The 20,157-nt window shown below is 42.1% G+C and overlaps 1 protein-coding gene across 1 annotated transcript in view; it reads left to right on the top strand.

Annotated features, from left to right (window-relative positions):
• LOC137379353 (dynamin-1-like protein) overlaps positions 1-20,157 on the top strand; it is a 120,040-nt gene that overhangs the window by 32,904 nt on the left and 66,979 nt on the right. The window contains exons 10-13 of the mRNA XM_068050058.1: positions 15,840-15,960; positions 16,300-16,455; positions 16,880-16,969; positions 18,358-18,423. Of these exons, the coding sequence (XP_067906159.1) occupies positions 15,840-15,960; positions 16,300-16,455; positions 16,880-16,969; positions 18,358-18,423 (433 nt within the window). The remainder of the gene's footprint in view (positions 1-15,839; positions 15,961-16,299; positions 16,456-16,879; positions 16,970-18,357; positions 18,424-20,157) is intronic.

Below are 20,157 nucleotides of genomic sequence, written 5' to 3'. Positions count from 1 at the left end.
GGGGAGGTGGTGGCGCAGTGGTAATGTCACTGAACTAGTAATCAAGAGGTCCAGGCTAGTGCGCTGGGGACATGGGTTCAAATCCTATCATGGCAGCTGGTGGAATTTAAATTCAATTAATTAATTTTTTAAAAATCTGGAATTGAAAACTAGTCTCAGTAATGGTGCCATAAAACTATCCTTGATTGTTGTAAAAGCCCATCTGGTTCACTAATGTCCTTTAGGGAAGGAAATCTGCCATCCTTACCTGGTCCGGCCTACATGTGACTCCAGACCCACAGCGATGTGGTTGACTCCTAAATGCCCTTTGAAATGACCTAGCAAGCCACTCAATTGTTCAAGGGCAATTAGGGATGGGCAACAAATGCTGGCATTGCCAGCGACGCCCACATCCCATGAAATAATTTTTTAAAAGGCTCCCCTTTTGTCCTTCCTCTTGTTTGACCGCAACAGGGTTTATTCCTTTTTTAAACAGTGATTGTGCTTACCACCTCAGTGAGTGTTTTATCTTTTTCCTTTAATGTGATCATGAAAGAACCAATCGGACAGGTTTTCTTGAGTTTAAACAAGAAAGGGGTAAGTTTATTAACTTAACAATCTAACCCTGATTTAAAAATAATTCAAAATACGCTACACATTCACGCACACATTCACACGAGAATCACATGCACACAAATAGATTATAGAGGGAAAAATAGATTTGGTGGCTGGATTAAAGTCCAGAATAAATGGAACTTGAATACACAGTCTGTGAAATGGATGATCTGGTAGCATTCTAGCTGAAGCTGTATTCTTGAAGTCCTCAGCTGGTTGAAGTGCACGTTATGGCTGGCTCACTCAGCTCAAGGCTTTCTTGGAGGCAGAACTGTAGTTGGCTGTCTTCCCCTGGTCGCTGGCTGTAGCAGTCTGTAGGCTTGGAGGGTCCACAGTCGCAGATAGTTTTCAAACTTGATGTTTTCTGGAGAGAGAGAGAGAAAGGGAAGCACACAGCTTTCTCTGCTGCTGCACACTCAGTTACTGCTTGTCTCTTTGTCCAAGGGAAACAAAACCAGCTTCCCTCGAGATGGACAGACGGTCACATGGCTGCTTCAGGCTTTCTGGAACCATCTGATGAAATTCAAGTTGAGGAATTGGCACCACAGGCCCAAGGATGTCAGTTTACACTTGGAGGGGTTTGCTCTTTCAAAGTCAATGTGTTAGGACTGCCTTGACTGCCATGCTAATGAAGCCATTTTAGGTAATTCAATCACTTGGAGCAAACCATTATCCTGGGTGTATGCTGTTCCAACCTCTGGCTCCGGGTAGACCTTTTGAATATGAAACTGTGTTTCAGAGGCATTTTGCAGTGGCCATCTTGGCTGCTAGTCTTTTTTTTTTAGAAGTTAAGTGTAGGATTTTTTCCATTAAAAGTCCAATGTAACTTTCCAACCGATGAAATTAATATTTCTCATTTGGCATATTGGGTTTTCTTGACAGGTTTCTCAGTGGGGCCAGCAAACTTGGATGCAGTGATTAGTGTTGGTCAATTTAGAGCCATCTTTACCCCAGTTGTTTCCTTAAAATTGTCGGCACTATTGACTACCTGCCATGAAAGATCAGCTTCTGAATAATAGCAGTTAATGTTGATAATTTTATGCAGTCAGATCCCACATTCATTTGAGTGTGAACCCTTTCTGTTCATGTAGGCTGTGGGGTTGATATGAGGAGCTCTAATGCCCACAGGAGTGCATCCTTGACTTGGATTCGAGAGAAATCTGCCATCCTATGAAAGTTTTTCACCTTGAACAGCTGATGTCCAGCAATGACAAGTGTTGAAGATATTGCTTCTGACAATAGTGGTATTTGTCTTTTGCTTAATGCATCCATGCACTACAGACTGCCTGATGAGTCAGGTGTCTCTGGGGTAGTTTGGAAGAACCTGTTGGTAGGAAAGCTTCATTCTGCAGTAACATTCACTTCTGTGGAAGTTCCAGATTTTCTCTGGAGAGCATTTTGCAGCAGATGGAACGTGTCTGTTGCAGCTCATCTTGTGAAGTACAGGTGGTGAAGATAATCATTGGCCCTGTTGGTAGTGATTGGTGTGGGAAAATGCCTCAGTTGTTGCCACATCTGCAGTTGTTGGCCCCTCATAACTCCTCTTCCTGTAAATTGTGCTGTGCATTTGCACCCAAAGAATTTTCCACCATTACCACCTAGTTTAGTGGAATTCAAATGCCAGTGCAACCAAGGGCAATAAAGGAAAGTATTGAGACAAAACTTTGAAATTCAAATATTTGTTTCATTTAAATAAGGCTGCAGATAGCACAGCTTTATTGCACGAAATGTGTACCCAGTTTTTGGTCACTGCCAGCAAGATTCTGCACTGAAAGTGAGGCCTTGCAAAATTGGTTTGTGCTATGTAAACATGCAAATAATGTAACTTTTTTTTACCTTTTTGTACATGTCTGGTTCAGTTGGTAACACAGTTGCTGCTGAGCCAAAAGATTGTTAATTCAATCTCCACTTAAGTATGTAATCCAGGCTGACACTCCATTGCAGTATTGAGGGGAGTGCTGAGGTACAGGAGCACAGGAAGTGGTTGAAGGTCTGTTAGTGTTAGGGAGGTTATGAAATTGCTGGGCATTGGGAAGGGTGTATTGGAATGTGCGAAAATCTGATAGGATTGAGGAGGACGGGGTGCAGGAAAATAAAGACTGTGGGCCTTTTGTGTATTTCTTCAGTTACTAGTAACAACACTGAAGAGTGTCTGCAGAGTCTCAGACAGGTTTGCGACTGCCTGCAACGAATTTGGCCTAACCATCAGCCTCAAGAAAACGAACATCAAGGGACAGGATGTCAGAAATGCTCCATCTATCAATATCGGCGACCACGCTCTGGAAGTGGTTCTAGAGTTCACCTACCTAGGCTCAACTATCACCAGTAACCTGTCTCTCGATGCAGAAATCAATAAGCGCATGGGAAAGGCTTCCACTACTATGTCCAGACTGGCCAAGAGAGTGTGGGAAAATGGTGCACTGACACGGAACACAAAAGTCCGAGTGTATCAAGCCTGTGTCCTCAGTACCTTGCTCTACGGCAGCGAGGCCTGGACAACGTATGTCAGCCAAGAGCGATGTTTCAATTCATTCCATCTTCGCTGCCTCCGGAGAATATTTGGCATCAGGAGGCAGGACTGCATCTCCAACACAGAAGTCCTCGAGGCGGCCAACATCCCCAGCTTATACACACTACTGAATCAGCCACGCTTGAGATGGCTTGGCCATGTGAGCCGCATGGAAGATGGCAGGATCCCCAAGGACCACATTGTACAGCGAACTTACCACTGGTATCATACCTACCGGCCATCCATGTCTCCGCTTTAAAGACATCTGCAAACGCGACATGAAGCCCTGTGACATTGATCACAAGTCGTGGGAGTCAGTTACCAGCGATCGCCAGAGCTGGCGGGCAGCCATAAAGGCAGGGCTAAAGTGTGGCGAGTCAAAGAGACTTAGCAGTTGGCAGGAAAAAAGACAGAAGCGCAAGGGGAGAGCCAACTGTGTAACAGCCCCGACAACCAATTTTTTCTGCAGCACCTGTGGAAGAGTCTGTCACTCTAGTATTGGCCTTTATAGCCACTCCAGGCGCTGCTCCACAAACCACTGACCACCTTCAGGCGCTTACCCATTGTCTCCCGAGCCAAGGAGGCCAAAGAAGAAGAAGTAACAACGAGCACTGAGCTGGGAACCAGTTCTGAGTTGATTGAAGCGTATAGTATGCTTTTATTGTAATTTGCAGCTTGGAGTTAAGAAATAGACTACAACATACTGTTACAACCGAGGTGGGAGGAGTGCACTGTTTATTCTAGTTCCACTTCTCCACAGGTCACAACATAGATTTAAATTTTCCCACTTACCAATATGGTCAATCATATACTCTCTTTTTCCCAGAATCAAACACACTAACCAGGTTTCTCGAATGAACAAAAAAAAATCAGTTTATTGTAAAACAAGCCTTAACCAGTAAAGCATAAACACACAGATTGGAATTTTTAAAGTTTCCTTTTAACCTTAGCTCCTCACGCTCGCATGCATACACCAGTTAACTGGAAAAATAAAAGGGATTTTTGTTCAGAGCTCTGTTACAGACAAAATAAAAAACACGGGCTGAATACATGCTCATTTTTGAAGAAAACAGCAGATGAAATATATTGTTCCAAAACTGGCATACAGTCTGCCCTCTGAGTACATGTAGACCGGTCACTGAGATCTTTTAGAACAGTTCTTTTCAGGTGGCATTGATAATTAATTTAGCAGGCTTTTCTTCAAAAACAGGAGACGAGATGAAATGCCATAGTGGACTTCTCACGGTCCTTCAGAGAGGTGCTGGAAAGCTGGGTTGGGTTGTGGTCTTCTCTCCTTCCTTGGGAATTCTCTTCTCCTTCAGCAGGCTTGACTTTATTTCATTCCAGAAGGTAAACACCAAAATCTTACAAGTCTGCTGCTGCTCTCAGGTGCACTCTACTGCTCCCGGGCTTGTCCTATCAAGGGGCGCACCTGTCACCTCTCTGTCCACATCTTCTCCAGTTACCAGGGTTGTCACGTGACAACCAGTAAATATTGTTGCCACACCTGTTCTTTCAGTACTCTCTTGGGGTGGGGGTGGGGGGGGGGGAAAACTGGTCCAACATCTCTTCAGTTTGACTATGACTTCCTCAAAAAATATTTTATCAAAAAACAGAAGCACCTTCATAACACCTCCACCCTCAGAGGAATGAAGCACAATTTTTAAATGCGTTTCATTACAAAGTGTGGGAAAAATAGAAAATAAAAAATTTTAAAACACATTTTCACGCTCATACTCATTCACACTTTGCTTGTAGTTCATACAATTCTGCTCTGTACCCTCTTTTCATTCAGATAACCCAAACAAAGTTAGATTCTCAATAAAGCATCTGCAATAACATTTTTGCCCGCAATCTGGATAATCTTTGTGATATGGTTATAATAGTAAACTCCATCGGAATAGTCTAGCATTCTGGTTTTTAAATTTTTCCACAAAGTTTATTGCCGAATCAGCCGACTGCAACCTTTCAAACAGAGCCCCCCCCCCCAGTTGTTCCAAGTGTCACTGTTTACCAGGACATCAAGGTAAACTACACAGTTATGAACACTGGCTACCCCTAGGTTCATTAGTCTCTAAAAAGTGGCTAGGGCATCTCCTAGCCTGAATGGCATCACTCGGTACTGGAAAAGACCATCTGGTTTGACAAAGGCCTTTAGCTTGGGATGTTAGAGGAACTTGCCAGTATCCCTTTAACAAATCTATTTTTGTAAGAAACATGGCATTGCCCACTCTGTCAATACAGTCTTCCAAGTGAGGTATTGGGAAGGAGTCTGCCTTTGTTACTGCATTAGCTTTTCTGTAGTCTATACAGAGTCTAGTTGAACCATCAGGTTTAGGCACTAATACTACTGGGGAACTCCAGCTGCTTTGACTGGGTTCAATTAGGTGGTTTTCCAATATGTATTGGATTTCTGCTTTTACTTGGGTCTGTTTCTCTGGACTTAAGTGGTAAGGATGCTGTTTTATAGGAACGGATTCCCCTACATCCACATCATGTGTGGCTAGGGTTGTACATCATGGCATATCCCTACAGACTCTATTAAATGCTGTGAGTAGCCTTGTTGGGTCTTCTCGTTGATCTGCATCTAAATGTGAAAGCATAGTGTCCAATCTCCCTAGCAATTCAGTATTAGCTAACCAGATAGTAGGAGGTTCAGTTTGAGAATTGTCTTGGTCTCCTTCTGCCTCATCCTCACTATCCCTTTCATCCTTCACTGTCCCTACTACCTGATATACCTGTGCTTGCTTATCCTCCTGGCAATAATATTGTTTTAGCATATTGATATGACACAGCTGATTCTTTTCTGGCGATCAGGGGTGTCAATCAAATAATTTACTTTACCAATTCTTTTGACCATTTTCAGATGGACTACTGAACCGTGCTTTCAACGTTTCACCCTGTAAGGGCAGTAATATTAACACTTCATCCTCTGGTTGGAATGTATGGGTCTTGGCATGCCTGTCTGCCTATTTCTTCATAGCTGTTCTTGAGCCACATTGCAAGCTCTTGTGAGCCGCTCCTGGAACGCAGATACATAATCTAGCACAGAAGATTCGTCCCTCTGTTCTAAAAAAACCTTTCTTTAATGAGTTTTCGAGGGCCTCTTATCTCATGTCCGTAAACTAACTCAAAAGGACTAAAACTTGTAGACTCATTAGGTGAATCTCTAGTGACAAACAAAAGAAATTCTAGCCCTTTATCCCAATCATGGGGATATTCATGACGGTAAGCCCTGATCATCGTTTTGAGGGTCTGATGGTACGTTTCTAAAGCTCTTGGGTGGTATGCTGAAGATTTTAACTGCGTTCTACCCAAAGTACCCAAAACTTACTGAAAAATTTTAGATATAAAATTGGAACCATGATCCAACTGAATCTCAATTGGTAATCCATATCTAGTGAAGAACTGGGTTAACTTCTCTACTACCTTAGCAGAAATTGATCTCAAGGGAATGGCCTCTGGGAACCTAGTAACCATATCTATGATAATGTGTATATATTGGTGTCCCGCTTATGTTTTCGGTAAGGGTCCTACACAGTTTACCAACAGCCTACGAAATGGTTCTCCAAAAGCTGGTACGCGAATTAAAGGTGCCAGTTTTATGGCAGTTTGTGGTTTTCCCACAATCTGGCACGTTTTACAAAACTGCACCAGGTCCTTGGAAAGACCTGGCCAGCAAAAATGTCGACTTATACGGGATTGGGTCTTCCAGATCCCCACATGTCCCGCTATAGGAATTTCATGCGCCATCCTTAATAGTTCCCAGCGATACTTCGGTGGTACCACTATCTGATGAACTACTGTCCATCCTTTGTCCGCAGGTGTGTGAGGAGGTCTCCAGTTCCTCCTCAAAATCCCATTTTTAATATAATAGCCTTCTGGAACTTCTTTTGCCTCAGCTTCTGTTTAGAGCTGATGGTGCCACTTTAACTCTGGATCAGCTTACTGAGCTGTGATCAGAGAAGATTTATGAAACATTTCCTTTGGATTGTCCAAATCCCCAAAGAAAGTTTCAGATATTCGACTATCTGATGGTGGTGCTAATTTTACCTCCAACAATGGAACTTGTTTAGCCATTGCTCGGGTTACTACCCATGAAGGAACAATTCCTGGAAACTTTTCCTGTAACTGTTCTGTCTCTCTAACTTCACTGGGTCTTTCCGTAACTACTGGCGAAGCTACTACTTTCACTCTGGCCAAATCATTCCCCATTAGTAGGTCAACTCTGTCTACTGGCAAACTATGGACAACTCCTGCAGTTACCGTTATAGACATAAGGTCACCCGATACAAAGGTGCGGGTATATACTCCCAGCTAATGCCATTCACTAGGACTGTGACATTCAGTGTGCTGTCTGGTGGAAATGTTATGCCTTTCCCCAGCAAAAGAATTTGGGTGGTTCTTGTATCCCTAAGTATAACTATAGGCTTACCTGTCTCATTTGAGGGATAAGGAATTGCTTTTCCTTTTGACAAGAATTCCCTATAACTCTCCGGTTTCTAATTCACAACCCCTGCACTGACATTGGTTTTTGTATTTAGCCTTACAGCTGCAGTCAGAGCTACAACCTGATCTGTCGTACTGCCAGTCAGGGCCCCTTTCTCTGCATTGGCCTTGTGTACCCCAGTAAGTCCCATGGGTTTATCCCGCAACTTCCAGCATTCTGCACGAAGATGTCCCACCTTGCGACAATGATAACAGTTCGGCTTGCGGACCAAACTTCCACCCGCAGCATCTTCCTTTCTGGCCTGAGGAGGAGATTACAGTTTGTTCCCAGCTGTCCCTTCTTGTCCCCAGCTACTTGCCTTCCTTTCATCCTCCCACCATCTATCCTTCTCGGGTTTGTGGGGGTGACTGACAAAGGTTTTGGGCTTGTACACAAGCTCAAAATGATCAGCAAGTTCTGCTGCCTGCCTGGTCGTTGAAACTTTCTGGTTCTCTACATGTGTTGTTACTAACGGAGGGAGTGAATTTTTTTAATTCTTCCAGGAGAATTAGTTCCCTAAGGTTCTCATACGTGGCCTCTACTTTTACTGCCTGTATCCAGCGATCAAAATTACTTTGCTTTACCCTCTCAAATTCCATACAAGTCGGCCCAGATAATCTCTGGAAGTTCTGAAATTTCTGTCGGTGAGCTTCAGGGACTATCTCATACGCAGCGAGAATAGCCTTTTTTCCATCTCATAATCTGCAGAAGCCTCCTCGGAAAGCATGGTGTAAGCTTCATGAGCTCTGCCCATCAATCTGCTTTGCATAAGCAGTGTTCAGCATTCCTTCGGCCACTTCATCTGTCTGGCTATCTTTTCAAAAGAAACAAAAAATGTCTGTATGTCCCTTTCCTTAAACTTAGGAAGGGCTTGCACAAATTTAAACAGCTCTCCGCTGAGTCCTGGTCTGGATCCAGATCTGTCCCCATCAGCATTTTCATCGGGGTCAAGGGCATCCTTTTTTTTTCTCTAATCTGGTATTCTCTTTCCTCTTTATCTTCCTCTCTATCAAGTTCAAGTTTTTTAATTGTCAGTTCTCTTTCAAGCTCAAACTTTTTAAAATTTTCATTGCTTTTTCTTTGTCAAGTTCAAGCTGCTTCATCTGTAACTGAATTTTAGCTAATTCAACTGTACTACCATGTGGTTTGCTGCCTTCTAATTGCAAATGCTATTACTGCAATGATGTCTGCTTTCTTAGCTCCTGGTTTTAACTGTAACACCAATAATTCTGCTAAATCCTTTAGTCTAGTCTTGGTTAAGTTTCTCAAATCACTCGGATACATCCTCCTTCCCCAAAAAGGTCACAACAACTGTTAAAGACATTCCAACAGAGCAAACTTTATTCTGTTGCACAAGAAACCTGGTTGTTTTTTTCTTTTCCAATTATTATTACCCCACTCAAAATGTACGGCGTTGGCATTGGGGTTTATCCCAGCAAGAGCGCCCCCAATTATATGTTACGACCGAGGCGGGAGGAGTGCACTGTTTATTCTAGTCCCACTTCTCCACGGGTCACAATTTAAATTTTCCCACTTACTGATACGGTTAATCATATACTCTATTTTTCCCAGAATAAAATACACTAACCAGGTTTCTTAAACTGACCATGTTTTTTGTTCATTAATTATTAAACAAGCCTTAACCAGTAATGAAGTAAAGCATAAACACAGTTTTAAGTTCCCTTTTTATCTTAGCCCCTCCCTCCCTCCCTCCCTCCCTCTCTCTCTCTCTCACATACATATACATATACACACACATATGAATGCACTGGTTAACAGGAAAAATAAAAGGGATTTTTGTTCAGAGCTCTGTTACAGACAAAAAAAACACTTGGGCTGAATACTTGCTCATTCTTGAAGAAAACAGCAGGTGAGATATGTTGTTCCAAAACTGACATCATGTCTGGCCTCTGAGTACACGTAGAGAGGTCACTGAAATCTTTTAGAACAGTTCTTTTCAGGCGGCGTTGAGAGTTAATTTAGCAGGCTTTTCTTCAAAAACAGAAGATGAGATGAGTTGCCACAGTGGACTTCTCAGGGTCCTTTAGAGAGGTGCTAGAAAGCGGAGTTGGGTTGTGATCTTCTCTCCTTCCTTGGGAATTCTCTTCTCCTTCAGCAGGTTTGACTTTATCTCATTCCAGAAGGTAAACACTGACACTACAATTAAAAGCTTGCAAGTCTGCTGCTCTCTCAGGTGTACTCTACTGTTCCCGGGCTTGTCCTATCGAGGGACGAGCCTGTCACTTCTCTGTCCACATCTTCTCCAGTTACCAGGGTATCTTCTATTTTTAACTTGAGTCACATGACAACCGATAAACGTTGTTGCCAAACCAGTTCTTTCAGTGTACATATTCCATATAACACACAATACATACATCTTGATGACCTCTTGGAAAATGGAATGGTAGGAATATGGAATTAGTGTAGGATTAGTATAAATGGGTGGTTGACAGTCGGCACAGACTCGGTGGGCCGAAGGGCCTGTTTCAGTGCTGTATATCTTTTTTTTAAAAAACTGGTCCAACATTTCTTCAGTTTGACTATGAATTCCTCAGAAAATATTTTAACAAAAAACAGAAGCACCTTCATAACAATGCTAAGTATTTTAATCACGATAAAGAAGTGAGATAGAAAACTGGCATAAGTAACCTTGGGTGAGATGTTCAATATTGGATACAGGTTCTGTTGAAAGATGTGGGAAGCATGCAGGGAGTTTGGAAGGGAAAACAGCATTTTCAAAAAACAGTGAATGTGATAAATGAATAATAGTTAATATTGAAGGAGGAAGAATTAATATTAGTTGAATAAAGACTTGCTATGTGATTTATTGGAAGCAAGAGCTGCAGCATGTAAACCAGTGGATTTTCAGGTTACTGTCAGGCATGGGAGGTGCATCTTGGAGAACCACTCTGAATGTGAGGATAACGTGTTGAGAATAATCCAATCTGAGAGAAGTATAATAAATAGACACAAAAAATAACATGTCTACGTGCGATGGAGCAGTGTTACAGTTGGGCAGAATGGAAATAGACTGACAACAAAGTATTACAAGAAATCCATGCTACTGGAAATGCACTTTATACAAGGCTTTTTAATATAGACTATTGGAAATCTTGTGACATTATTCTTGATACCTCAGAGAGCATTCTCTTTTTTAGTGGGGGTCTTATTCCATGTAACACAGAATACATCTTCAGACCACTAATTGACGACTCAAGAAGCTGGCAACAGGGACTAAGGCTAGAGCACAAACAGGTTTGGGATGGTGGAATACTGTAGAGTGAACAATCAAACAAAACAGGCCTGAGTGGACAGACAAGGTTTGAGTGTGGAAGTGGGAGAGCAGAGCATACTTTAATGAAAGGAATTGGAGAAAAGTTCATAAGAGGTTTCGCCACATACTGTGAAGCAATTGCTTTTTGATTGGTTGTTGAGGGGAAAAGATTTTTCCTAACCACTTAACATTTACAAATAAACACCACAGTTACTTAAATATGTTTATATGAAGAATTGTTATTTTCCTCATGCTTCTAATGCATTTTAGTGCATTTTCCACTTTAAAGTCTCTTTTGAATAGAATCACATAGAACAAACAGTGCAGACACAGGCCATTCAGCTCAACTAGTTGGTGCTGCTGTTTATACTGCACACCAATCTCCTCCCATTCTATCTACACATCTCATATGTTCAGAGTATCTTTCCATTCCTTTTTCTCTCATGTAATCGTCTAGTTACTTTTTGAAAGCATCCAAACTGTTTTCCTCAACCACATCTTGTGGTAACATGTTCCACATTCTCACCACCCTGAGTAAACAAAATTCTCCTTATTTTCCTATTAGATTTATTCGTCAGTATCTTGTAGTATAGCCCCTAGTTTTGGATTTTCCCACAAGTGGAAACACGGCTGGCACTGTTGTTCAGCAGGGAGGGACAAAGCGCAGAAGAGCAATAGTTATAGGGGACTCTATAGTCAGGGGCACAGATAGGCGCTTCTGTGGACATGAAAGAGACTCCAGGATGGTATGTTGCCTCCCTGGTGCCAGGGTCAAGGATGTCTCTGAACGGACAGGGGGCATTCTGAAGGGGGAGGGTGAACAGCCAGAGGTTGTGGTACACATCGGTACCAATAACATAGGCAGGAAGAGTGATGAGTTCCTGCAGGGGGAGTTTAGGGAGTTAGGTAGAAAGTTAAAAGACAGGACCTCTACGGTTGTAATCTCAGGATTACTCCCTGTGCCACGTGCCAGTGAGGCTAGAAATAGGAAGATAGTGCAGCTAAACACGTGACTGAACAGCTGGTGTAGAAGGGAGGGTTTCAGATATCTGGACCATTGGGATCTCTTCAGGGACAGATGGGACCTGTACGAGAAGGACGGGTTGCATCTAAACTGGAGGGGCACAAATATCCTGGCTGCGAGGTTTGCTAGCGTCACTCGGGAGGGTTTAAACTAGTGTGGCAGGGGGGTGGGAACCAGAGCAGTAGGACAGCAAGTGAAATAAATGAGGGGAACTAGTAAATAAGGCCAGTAAGACTAAGAGGAAGAGCAGGCAGGGAGATGTTGCGGAGCATAGCGGGACTGGTGGTCTGAAGTGCATTTGTTTCAATGCAAGAAGTATAACAGGTAAGGCAGATGAACTTAGAGCTTGGATTAGTACTTGAAACTATGATGTTGTTGCTATTAGAGACTTGGTTGAGGGAAGGACAGGATTGGCAGCTAAATGTTCCAGGATTTAGAAGCTTCAGGCGGGGTAGAGGGGGATGTAAAAGGGGTGGGGGAGTTGCATTACTGGTTAAGGAGAATATCACAGCTGTACTGCGGGAGGACACCTCGGAGGGGTCATGCAGTGAGGCAATATGGGTGGAGCTCAGGAATAGGAAGGGTGCAGTCACAGTGTTGGGGGTTTACTCCAGGGCTCCCAACAGCCAGCGGGAGGTAGAGGAGCAGATATGTAGACAGATTTTGGAAAGATGTAAAGGTAACAGGGTTGTAGTGGTGGGTGATTTTAACTTCCCCTATATTGACTGGGACTCACTTAGTGCTAGGGGCTTGGATGGGGCAGAATTTGTAAGGAGCCTCCAGGAGGGCTTCTTGAAACAATACATAGATAGTCCAACTGGGGAAGGGCTGTACTGGACCTGGTATTGGGGAATGAGCCCGGCCAGGTGGTCGAAGTTTCAGTAGGGGAGCATTTCGGGAACAGTGACCATAATTCCATATGTTTTAAGGTACTTGTGGATAAGGATAAGAGTAGTCCTCGGGTGAAGGTGCTAAATTGGGGGAAGGCTAATTATAACAATATTAGGCAGGAACTGAAGAATTTAGATTGGGGGCGGCTGTTTGAGGGTAAATCAACATCTGACATGTGGGAGTCTTTCAAACGTCAGTTGATTAGAATCCAGGACCAGCATGTTCCTGTGAGGAAGAAGGATAAGTTTGGCAAGTTTCGGGAACCTTGGATAACGCAGGATATTGTGAGCCTCGTCAAAAAGAAAAAGGAAGCATTCGTAAGGGATGGCAGGCTAGGAACAGACGAATCCCTTGAGGAATATAAAGACAGTAGGAAGGAACTTAAGCAAGGAGTCAGGAGGGCTAAAAGGGGTTATGAGAAGCCATTGGCAAACAGGATTAAGGAAAATCCCAAGGCTTTTTATATGTATATAAAGAGCAAGAGGGTAACCAGGGAAAAAGTTGGCCCACTCAAGGACAGAGAAGGGAATCTATGTGTGGAGCCAGAGGAAATGGGCGAGGTACTAAATGAGTACTTTGTATCAGTATTTACCAAGGAGAAGGACTTGGTGGATGATGAGCCTAGGGAAGGGAGTGTAGATGGTCTCAGTCATCTCATTATCAAAAAGGAGGAGGTGTTGGGTGTCTTGCAAAGCATTACGGTAGATAAGTCCCCAGGGCCTGATGGGATCTACCCCAGAATACTAAGGGAAGCAAGGAAGAAGTTGCTGGGGCCTTGACAGAAATCTTTGCATCCTCATTGGCTACAGGTGAGGTCCCAGAGGACTGGAGAATAGCCAATGTCGTTCCTTTTGTTTAAGAAGGGAAGAAGGGTAGCAAGGATAATCCAGGAAATTATAGGCCGGTGAGCCTTACGTCAGTGGTAGGGAAATTATTAGAGAGGATTCTTCGGGACAGGATTTACTCCCATTTGGAAACAAATGGACTTATTAGCGAGAGGCAGCATGGTTTTGTGAAGGGGAGGTCGTGTCTCGCTAATTTGATTGAGTTTTTTGAGGAAGTGACGAAGATGATTGTTGAAGGAAGGGCAGTGGATGTTATCTATATGGACTTCAGTAAAGCCTTTGACAAGGTCCCTCATGGCAGACTGATACAAAAGGTGAAGTCACATGGGACTGGCAAGATGGATACAGAACTGGCTCGGTCATAGAAGACAGAGGGTAGCAGTGGAAGGGTGCTTTTCTGAATGGAGGGATGTGACTAGTGGTGTTCCGCAGGGATCAGTGCTGGGACCTTTGCTGTTTGTAGTATATATAAATGATTTGGAGGAAAATGTAGCTGGTCTGATTAGTAAGTTTGCGGCCGACACAAAGGTTGGTGGAGTTGCGGACAGTGATGAGGATTGTCAGAGGATACAGCAGGATATAGATCGGTTGGCGACTTGGGCGGAGAAATGGCAGATGGAGTTTAATCCGGACAAATGTGAGGTAATGCATTTTGGAAGGTCTAATGCAGGTGGGAAGTATACAGTAAATGGCAGAACCCTTAGGAGTATTGACAGGCAGAGAGAACTGGGCTTACAGGTCCACAGGTCACTGAAAGTGGCAACGCAGGTGGATAAGGTAGTCAAGAAGGCATACGGCATGCTTGCCTTAATCGGTTGGGGCATAGAGTATAAAAATAAGCAAGTCATGCTGCAGCTGTACAGAACTTTACTTAGGCCACACTTAGGGTACAGACGAGGTTTACCAGGATGTTGCCTGGTCTGGAGGACATTAGCTATGAGGAGAGGTTGGATAAACTCGGATTGTTTTCACTGGAACGACGGAGGTGGAGAGGCGACATGATAGAGGTTTACAAAGTTATAAGCGGCATGGACAGAGTGGATAGTTAGAAGCTTTTTCCCAGGGTGGAAGAGTCAGTTACTAGGGGACATAGGTTTCAGGTGAGAGGGGCAAAGTTTAGAGGGGATGTGCGAGGCAATTTCTTTACACAGAGGGTGATAAGTGCCTGGAACTTGTTGCCGGGGGCGGTGGTGGAAGCAGGTACCATTGAGACGTTTAAGAGGCATCTTGACAAATACATGAATAGGATGGGAATAGAGGGATACGGATCCCGGAAGTGCAGAAGGTTTTAGTTTAGGCAGGCATCAAGATTTGGAGGTTTGGAGGGCCGAATGGCCTGCTCCTGTGCTGTACTGTTCTTTGTTCCACAACTATTCTGTCCAAACCATTCATAATTTTAAAGACTCTAACAAATGCAAGTTGTAAAGATTCCACTGTGTGTTTATCTTTCTGTATTCTTCTAAAAATAGTTTTCCTATCAAAGCTCATCTCAAAAAAGTTCCAGAATTCATACTTTACCTTGTTTTCAACTCTTAATAAATACAAACTGATTGTAACTGTTCCAACTTCTGTGCTCGCACACTCGCAGCAAAATTAGCTGCAATCATACTGAAGCATGGTCGAAGTTTTTGCCACAGTACACACATTCTGACTGTGGCATGCTGTGAGTTATAGTCATTGTTTCTTCATGTGCCAATAATGACTGGGAAAGCGAGAAATCAAAGCCTATCCTGAGAGAAGTACAGACATGCTTTTAGACACATTTTATACACAAAAATGTAATTCTTTAACTAGGTTTAATCATTCTCCTGTAAAGTTGTGTAATTTCTATGTCACTTACTATGTTACAAAACTTATTTTCCGATCAGCAAGGCTTAGTGGAAAATCCACGATACAATTTTTTTTTGAAATTGCTGATAGGAATTTTTTGTTTCTGTCAGGTGTTGATTAGCAAGTTCCTTTGATTCAGTTGTGATTTGTTGCTTTTTTTTTAAGTGAATATGCAATTTGAGGCTATCAGATGCAAGTGTGACATGCATGGATTTCCATTATCACAAATATGACAGCTGAGGATTCTTGGGCATAGGGATGAAACTATTTCTACATATTGTATATAATCAATTGAAAACAATTTTCTAGGTAATGTGGTTTCACCAAAGATTTTTCAGTGATTGTAGAACTGCCTTACTATTACAATTTCTTTATCTTTCTAGTTGTGGTGGAGCGAGAATATGCTACATTTTTCATGAAACGTTCGGACGTACTTTGGAATCAGTAGATGCATTGGGTGGACTCAACACTATTGACATTCTCACTGCAATTAGAAATGCCACTGTGAGTAGTCAGTGCTCAGTCCTCATTCATTATCAACAACTTTGGGTTATTCCTTACTGGTCCAGGTTTGGAATGTGTGTTTTGCTTTTGTGGTGTTGGCACTTGTTCTATTCATTGACAATAATACAGTGCCTCCTAGTTCATCTTAATTGCATAAAATCTTCTACATCTTGTAATTGTACATTTGTCCCTCTTTTCTGATCAAATCAGCCGCTGTCTGTATAGAGATTTGTCATAGGAGAGAATTTTGATGCATCATTTTTACGGTTCTGTTTAGAACTTAAGCGTTATAAATTTTTTATCTCAGGAGGAATTGTTAACTAGATCTGCTTTGTTTAGGGTCCACGTCCAGCACTTTTTGTTCCTGAAATCTCATTCGAGTTGTTAGTGAAACGACAGATCAAACGTCTGGAGGAGCCCAGCTTACGATGTGTTGAACTGGTCCATGAGGAAATGCAAAGGATTATACAACATTGCAGCACATACAGTACACAGGTACACAGGCCACTTAATTGGTGTCTCATGCCACAACTGTTATTTAAATAGTGGTTGCTGAAGATATTTTTGGGAGGAATTAACTTGATTGATTCAGTTCAGGGGACTTTGTTGAGAACTGGTGCATATGAATAAGAAAAACAATGTAGCAAAATAGTCAACAATAAATACACCTGTTAAATTTTCCCACTCTGGCAGGATGTGTTCTTCATCACCTTAGAACCGACGAACATAAAATAAACTTTGGATATGAATGGTTTGGATATTTGTAATGTCCCAGACCTAGTTAGTTCACCCAGTTTGACTGAAATTGATCTATTCAGCAGAACGGATCATTGGCCATTATTTTATGTGGAATGATGAATTCTCCTCATTCAGTCTGAATGTTGAGCTTGTGATGCTGTATTTTGTGTTCCTTCTTAAGGAATTGCTCCGTTTTCCAAAACTCCATGATGCCATAGTAGAGGTTGTGACATCACTGTTGCGCAAGAGATTACCTGTTACTAATGATATGGTAAGCTTCGACAATATACTTCATAACATCTGCATGCAGATTGTGCTGGAGGAAGACTTGATGTAAATGATTCTCTCTCCTTCATGGCTACGATCAATCTTTTAATTGTATTAATATGCTTTCATAACTTTTGGCAGTAGTTACCATTGTTAATTTTTTCTTCATTCAATCTTTAATACTTGTAATCTGGTTGAAAATCTTCCAGTTTACAATAAAGCCTTGAACATCAAATGGAAATTCATTGCAGGAGTATCTAAAGTCATCGAAAGATGTACAGAAATTGGTCAGCCCCAGGGTGGAGGGAAGGGGAGCAGCATGGTGGTTCAGTACCATGGAGTGTAAGGAGGTAGATTCGCCCACAAGAAGAGTCACTGACCTTGGCCATGCCATTATAGGGAAGTATTAAATGAAAGCCAGGCACTTTCTTACAGGAAAGGAGAGGAAAATCAGAGAAAGTAAGTATGGAATACTTTTTATCGATCTAAGATATCGTGTAGCAAAAGGTGGAGTTGGCCTCCCAGAAGAGATTTGACATGTAGTGTCAATGAAGGACAAAAGAAAAGCTTTTGAGAAAGGGAGAGAGGAATTAGTTGTTCAAGTTGTTAATTGGGCTGTGTAAAATACATTTTCAGTATTTCAAATATGTTTGGGGAAGAAATTGCCCAGATTTAGAAAAGCTGTTGTGAATGTTTGATTTTTATTTTCACAAATGTAGCAGGCCATCACTTTAAAAGCCTTAATTAATTTGGAATAAAACTATTACAGTGAAATCTTAGATGCAATAATCAAATAATGATGCTGGTTGTGTTCTACATTTTCTGTTTATCATTTAGTGAGAATAATAAGCACATATAAATTAAATTAACATTTTTAGTACCAATCCAGGCTTGTAAGGAGGAAGATTTCAGTATTCAAGAGTTTTTATACTGTGGACCCATGTTGACAAGCAATCAAACTCTGACAGAGCTTTAGAGTTTGCTCTGCAAGTAATGGGAAAACAATGGGTTGTGAAATCAGAATGAAACATGAAGAAGATCCAAAGCCAGGGATGGAAAATTTAGAAAACTTTTCATGGATAATCAAGGACAGTCAGCACTGAATTGTGATAGACAATTTGTATTTGACAAATTAGAGAGTCTTTAGTTGAAAAACTGACTGATGGGTAAAGGGAATGCAATAGATATGGTCTATATGAAATTTTAGAAGGCAATTGAGGTGTTTTACAGAAGTATGTTACAAAAATTCAGGTTTCTGTTATAGGAGGAAATGTGGCAGCATGGATAGGAAATTTACTGATGGACATGAAACCAAGGGTTAAGATTCATGGGTGATCAGATTGAAACAGAGTTGGAAATGGTGTACCCCAGCGATCATGGTTTCTGTTTTAGGTATGTGTAGATGATTTGAATCTGGGCATAGAGAGCACAAAATCTAAATTTGATGACAACATGAAGGTAGGAGGTTTGGCAAATGGCAGGGAGCACTATAGAAGACTTGAGGCCACAGGCAAGTTAGCGGAATAGACAGTCAGGTGCTGTATATAATTTAAAGTACTTTAGATTTTTAAAGTAGGAGCATATGGTACAAGTGCAAAGTGGAAATTATACATTTGTACATGACCGTGATTAGGACAGAGTTAGTTGGACGATTGTGTGCAATTTTTGGCACCTCATTATCGAAGGAACATTAAAGCTATAGAGACTACATAGTGGAAAAGCTATAGTTCAGATACTGGAAATATTTCCATTGGAGCAGAAATCGGCTGAGGAGATTTTTATAGAGGTTTTTAAAATTATATATGATTTTGATTTATTGCCTATTCCCACCTCCCTTGATTAGATGGCAATGGGCTTTCTCATCTGTTGCAGACGGTATGTTGATGGTGTTCCCACAATGGTATTAAGTAATTAAATTTAGGATATGGCCCAATGACAATGGAAAAAAAAGGCCACTATATGTCCAAGTCAGAATGGTGTGTGACTTGATGTGGCACGAAGTTGACTGCATTTGCACGATCAAGCTGCTGTTGTCTTTTTCATTGGTAGAGATTGCAGGGCTGGGAGGTGCTGTCTGAAAGTTAAGAGGAATTGCTTTACACGAAGAATTGTTAGAGACTTGGATGTATATTGTCCTTTTTAAAAATTTGTCATTGGGTCAACAAAGGTGCACCAAGAGAAGACATCCCGTCTAAATGGATTGTTTGCTGCGTGTCCGTCATCTTTCATAGATGTTAGGATGCCAACCAACCACAGCAAATTCATCAGAATTTTACAAATATTTACAAAATGGAAATCCTCAGTCACACAAGTAATATGATCTATAGTTGGACAGTTTGTAATCAATATAAATACATATACACATATGCACAGGGTGCAAGCCAACTAAACTAATGCTGGTGTATGGTAAAGCAGAATCTCAGAAGTTTACAGCACAAAAGAGGTCAGTTAATCGCTCTTTGCGAGAGCAATCCAAATCTAGTCCCACTTATCCAATTTTTACTTAAAAGATACAAAGATTTCTGTTGCAATTGCTCCCTATAGTGTTACCTACTTCCCTTGATAAGGTGGCAATGAGCTTACTGATTGAACTGCTGCAGTCCGTATTGGGTCAAATCCTGAATTTATTTGCTTAATACCATTGTGGGGGCATCATCAACATAGGGACTGCAGCAGTTCAATGCCCCCTACATTCACATCCAAGTCATTAATATATATGACAGACAACAGAGGGCTCAGCACCGATCCCTGCAGCACACCACTGGTCACCAGCCTCCAATCTGAAAAACAACCCTCCACTACTACCCTCCACTCCTATCACCAAGCCAATTTTGTATCCAATTGGCTAGCTCACCCTGGATCCCATGTGTTCGAACCTTCCGGACCAGCCTACCATGCGGGACCTTGTCAAAGGCCTTGCTAAAGTCCATGTAGACAACATGCTTGCAAGCATCCTTGAAGCGGAGCTTTGAGCTCCCCACTGGTCATCTAGCCCCAGCTACCTCACCATACAGAAGATCCTTGTGTAAGCGACCATCTTCCATCCTGCGGACGTGTGTGATCCACCGAAGCCACCTCTGGTTGATTAGTGCCAACACACTTGGGAGGATTGTCGCATTTGTGATTTTGTCCTGCCAGGATGTATCCATAATGTGCCACGGACAGTGAAGATGGAAATTATTGAGCTTCTTA

This window comes from Heterodontus francisci, chromosome 18, assembly GCF_036365525.1.
Source record: "Heterodontus francisci isolate sHetFra1 chromosome 18, sHetFra1.hap1, whole genome shotgun sequence".
Lineage (NCBI taxonomy): Eukaryota > Metazoa > Chordata > Chondrichthyes > Heterodontiformes > Heterodontidae > Heterodontus > Heterodontus francisci.
The sequence above is the reverse complement of the archived record's forward strand: the minus strand, read 5'-3'. Positions and strand labels throughout refer to the sequence as shown.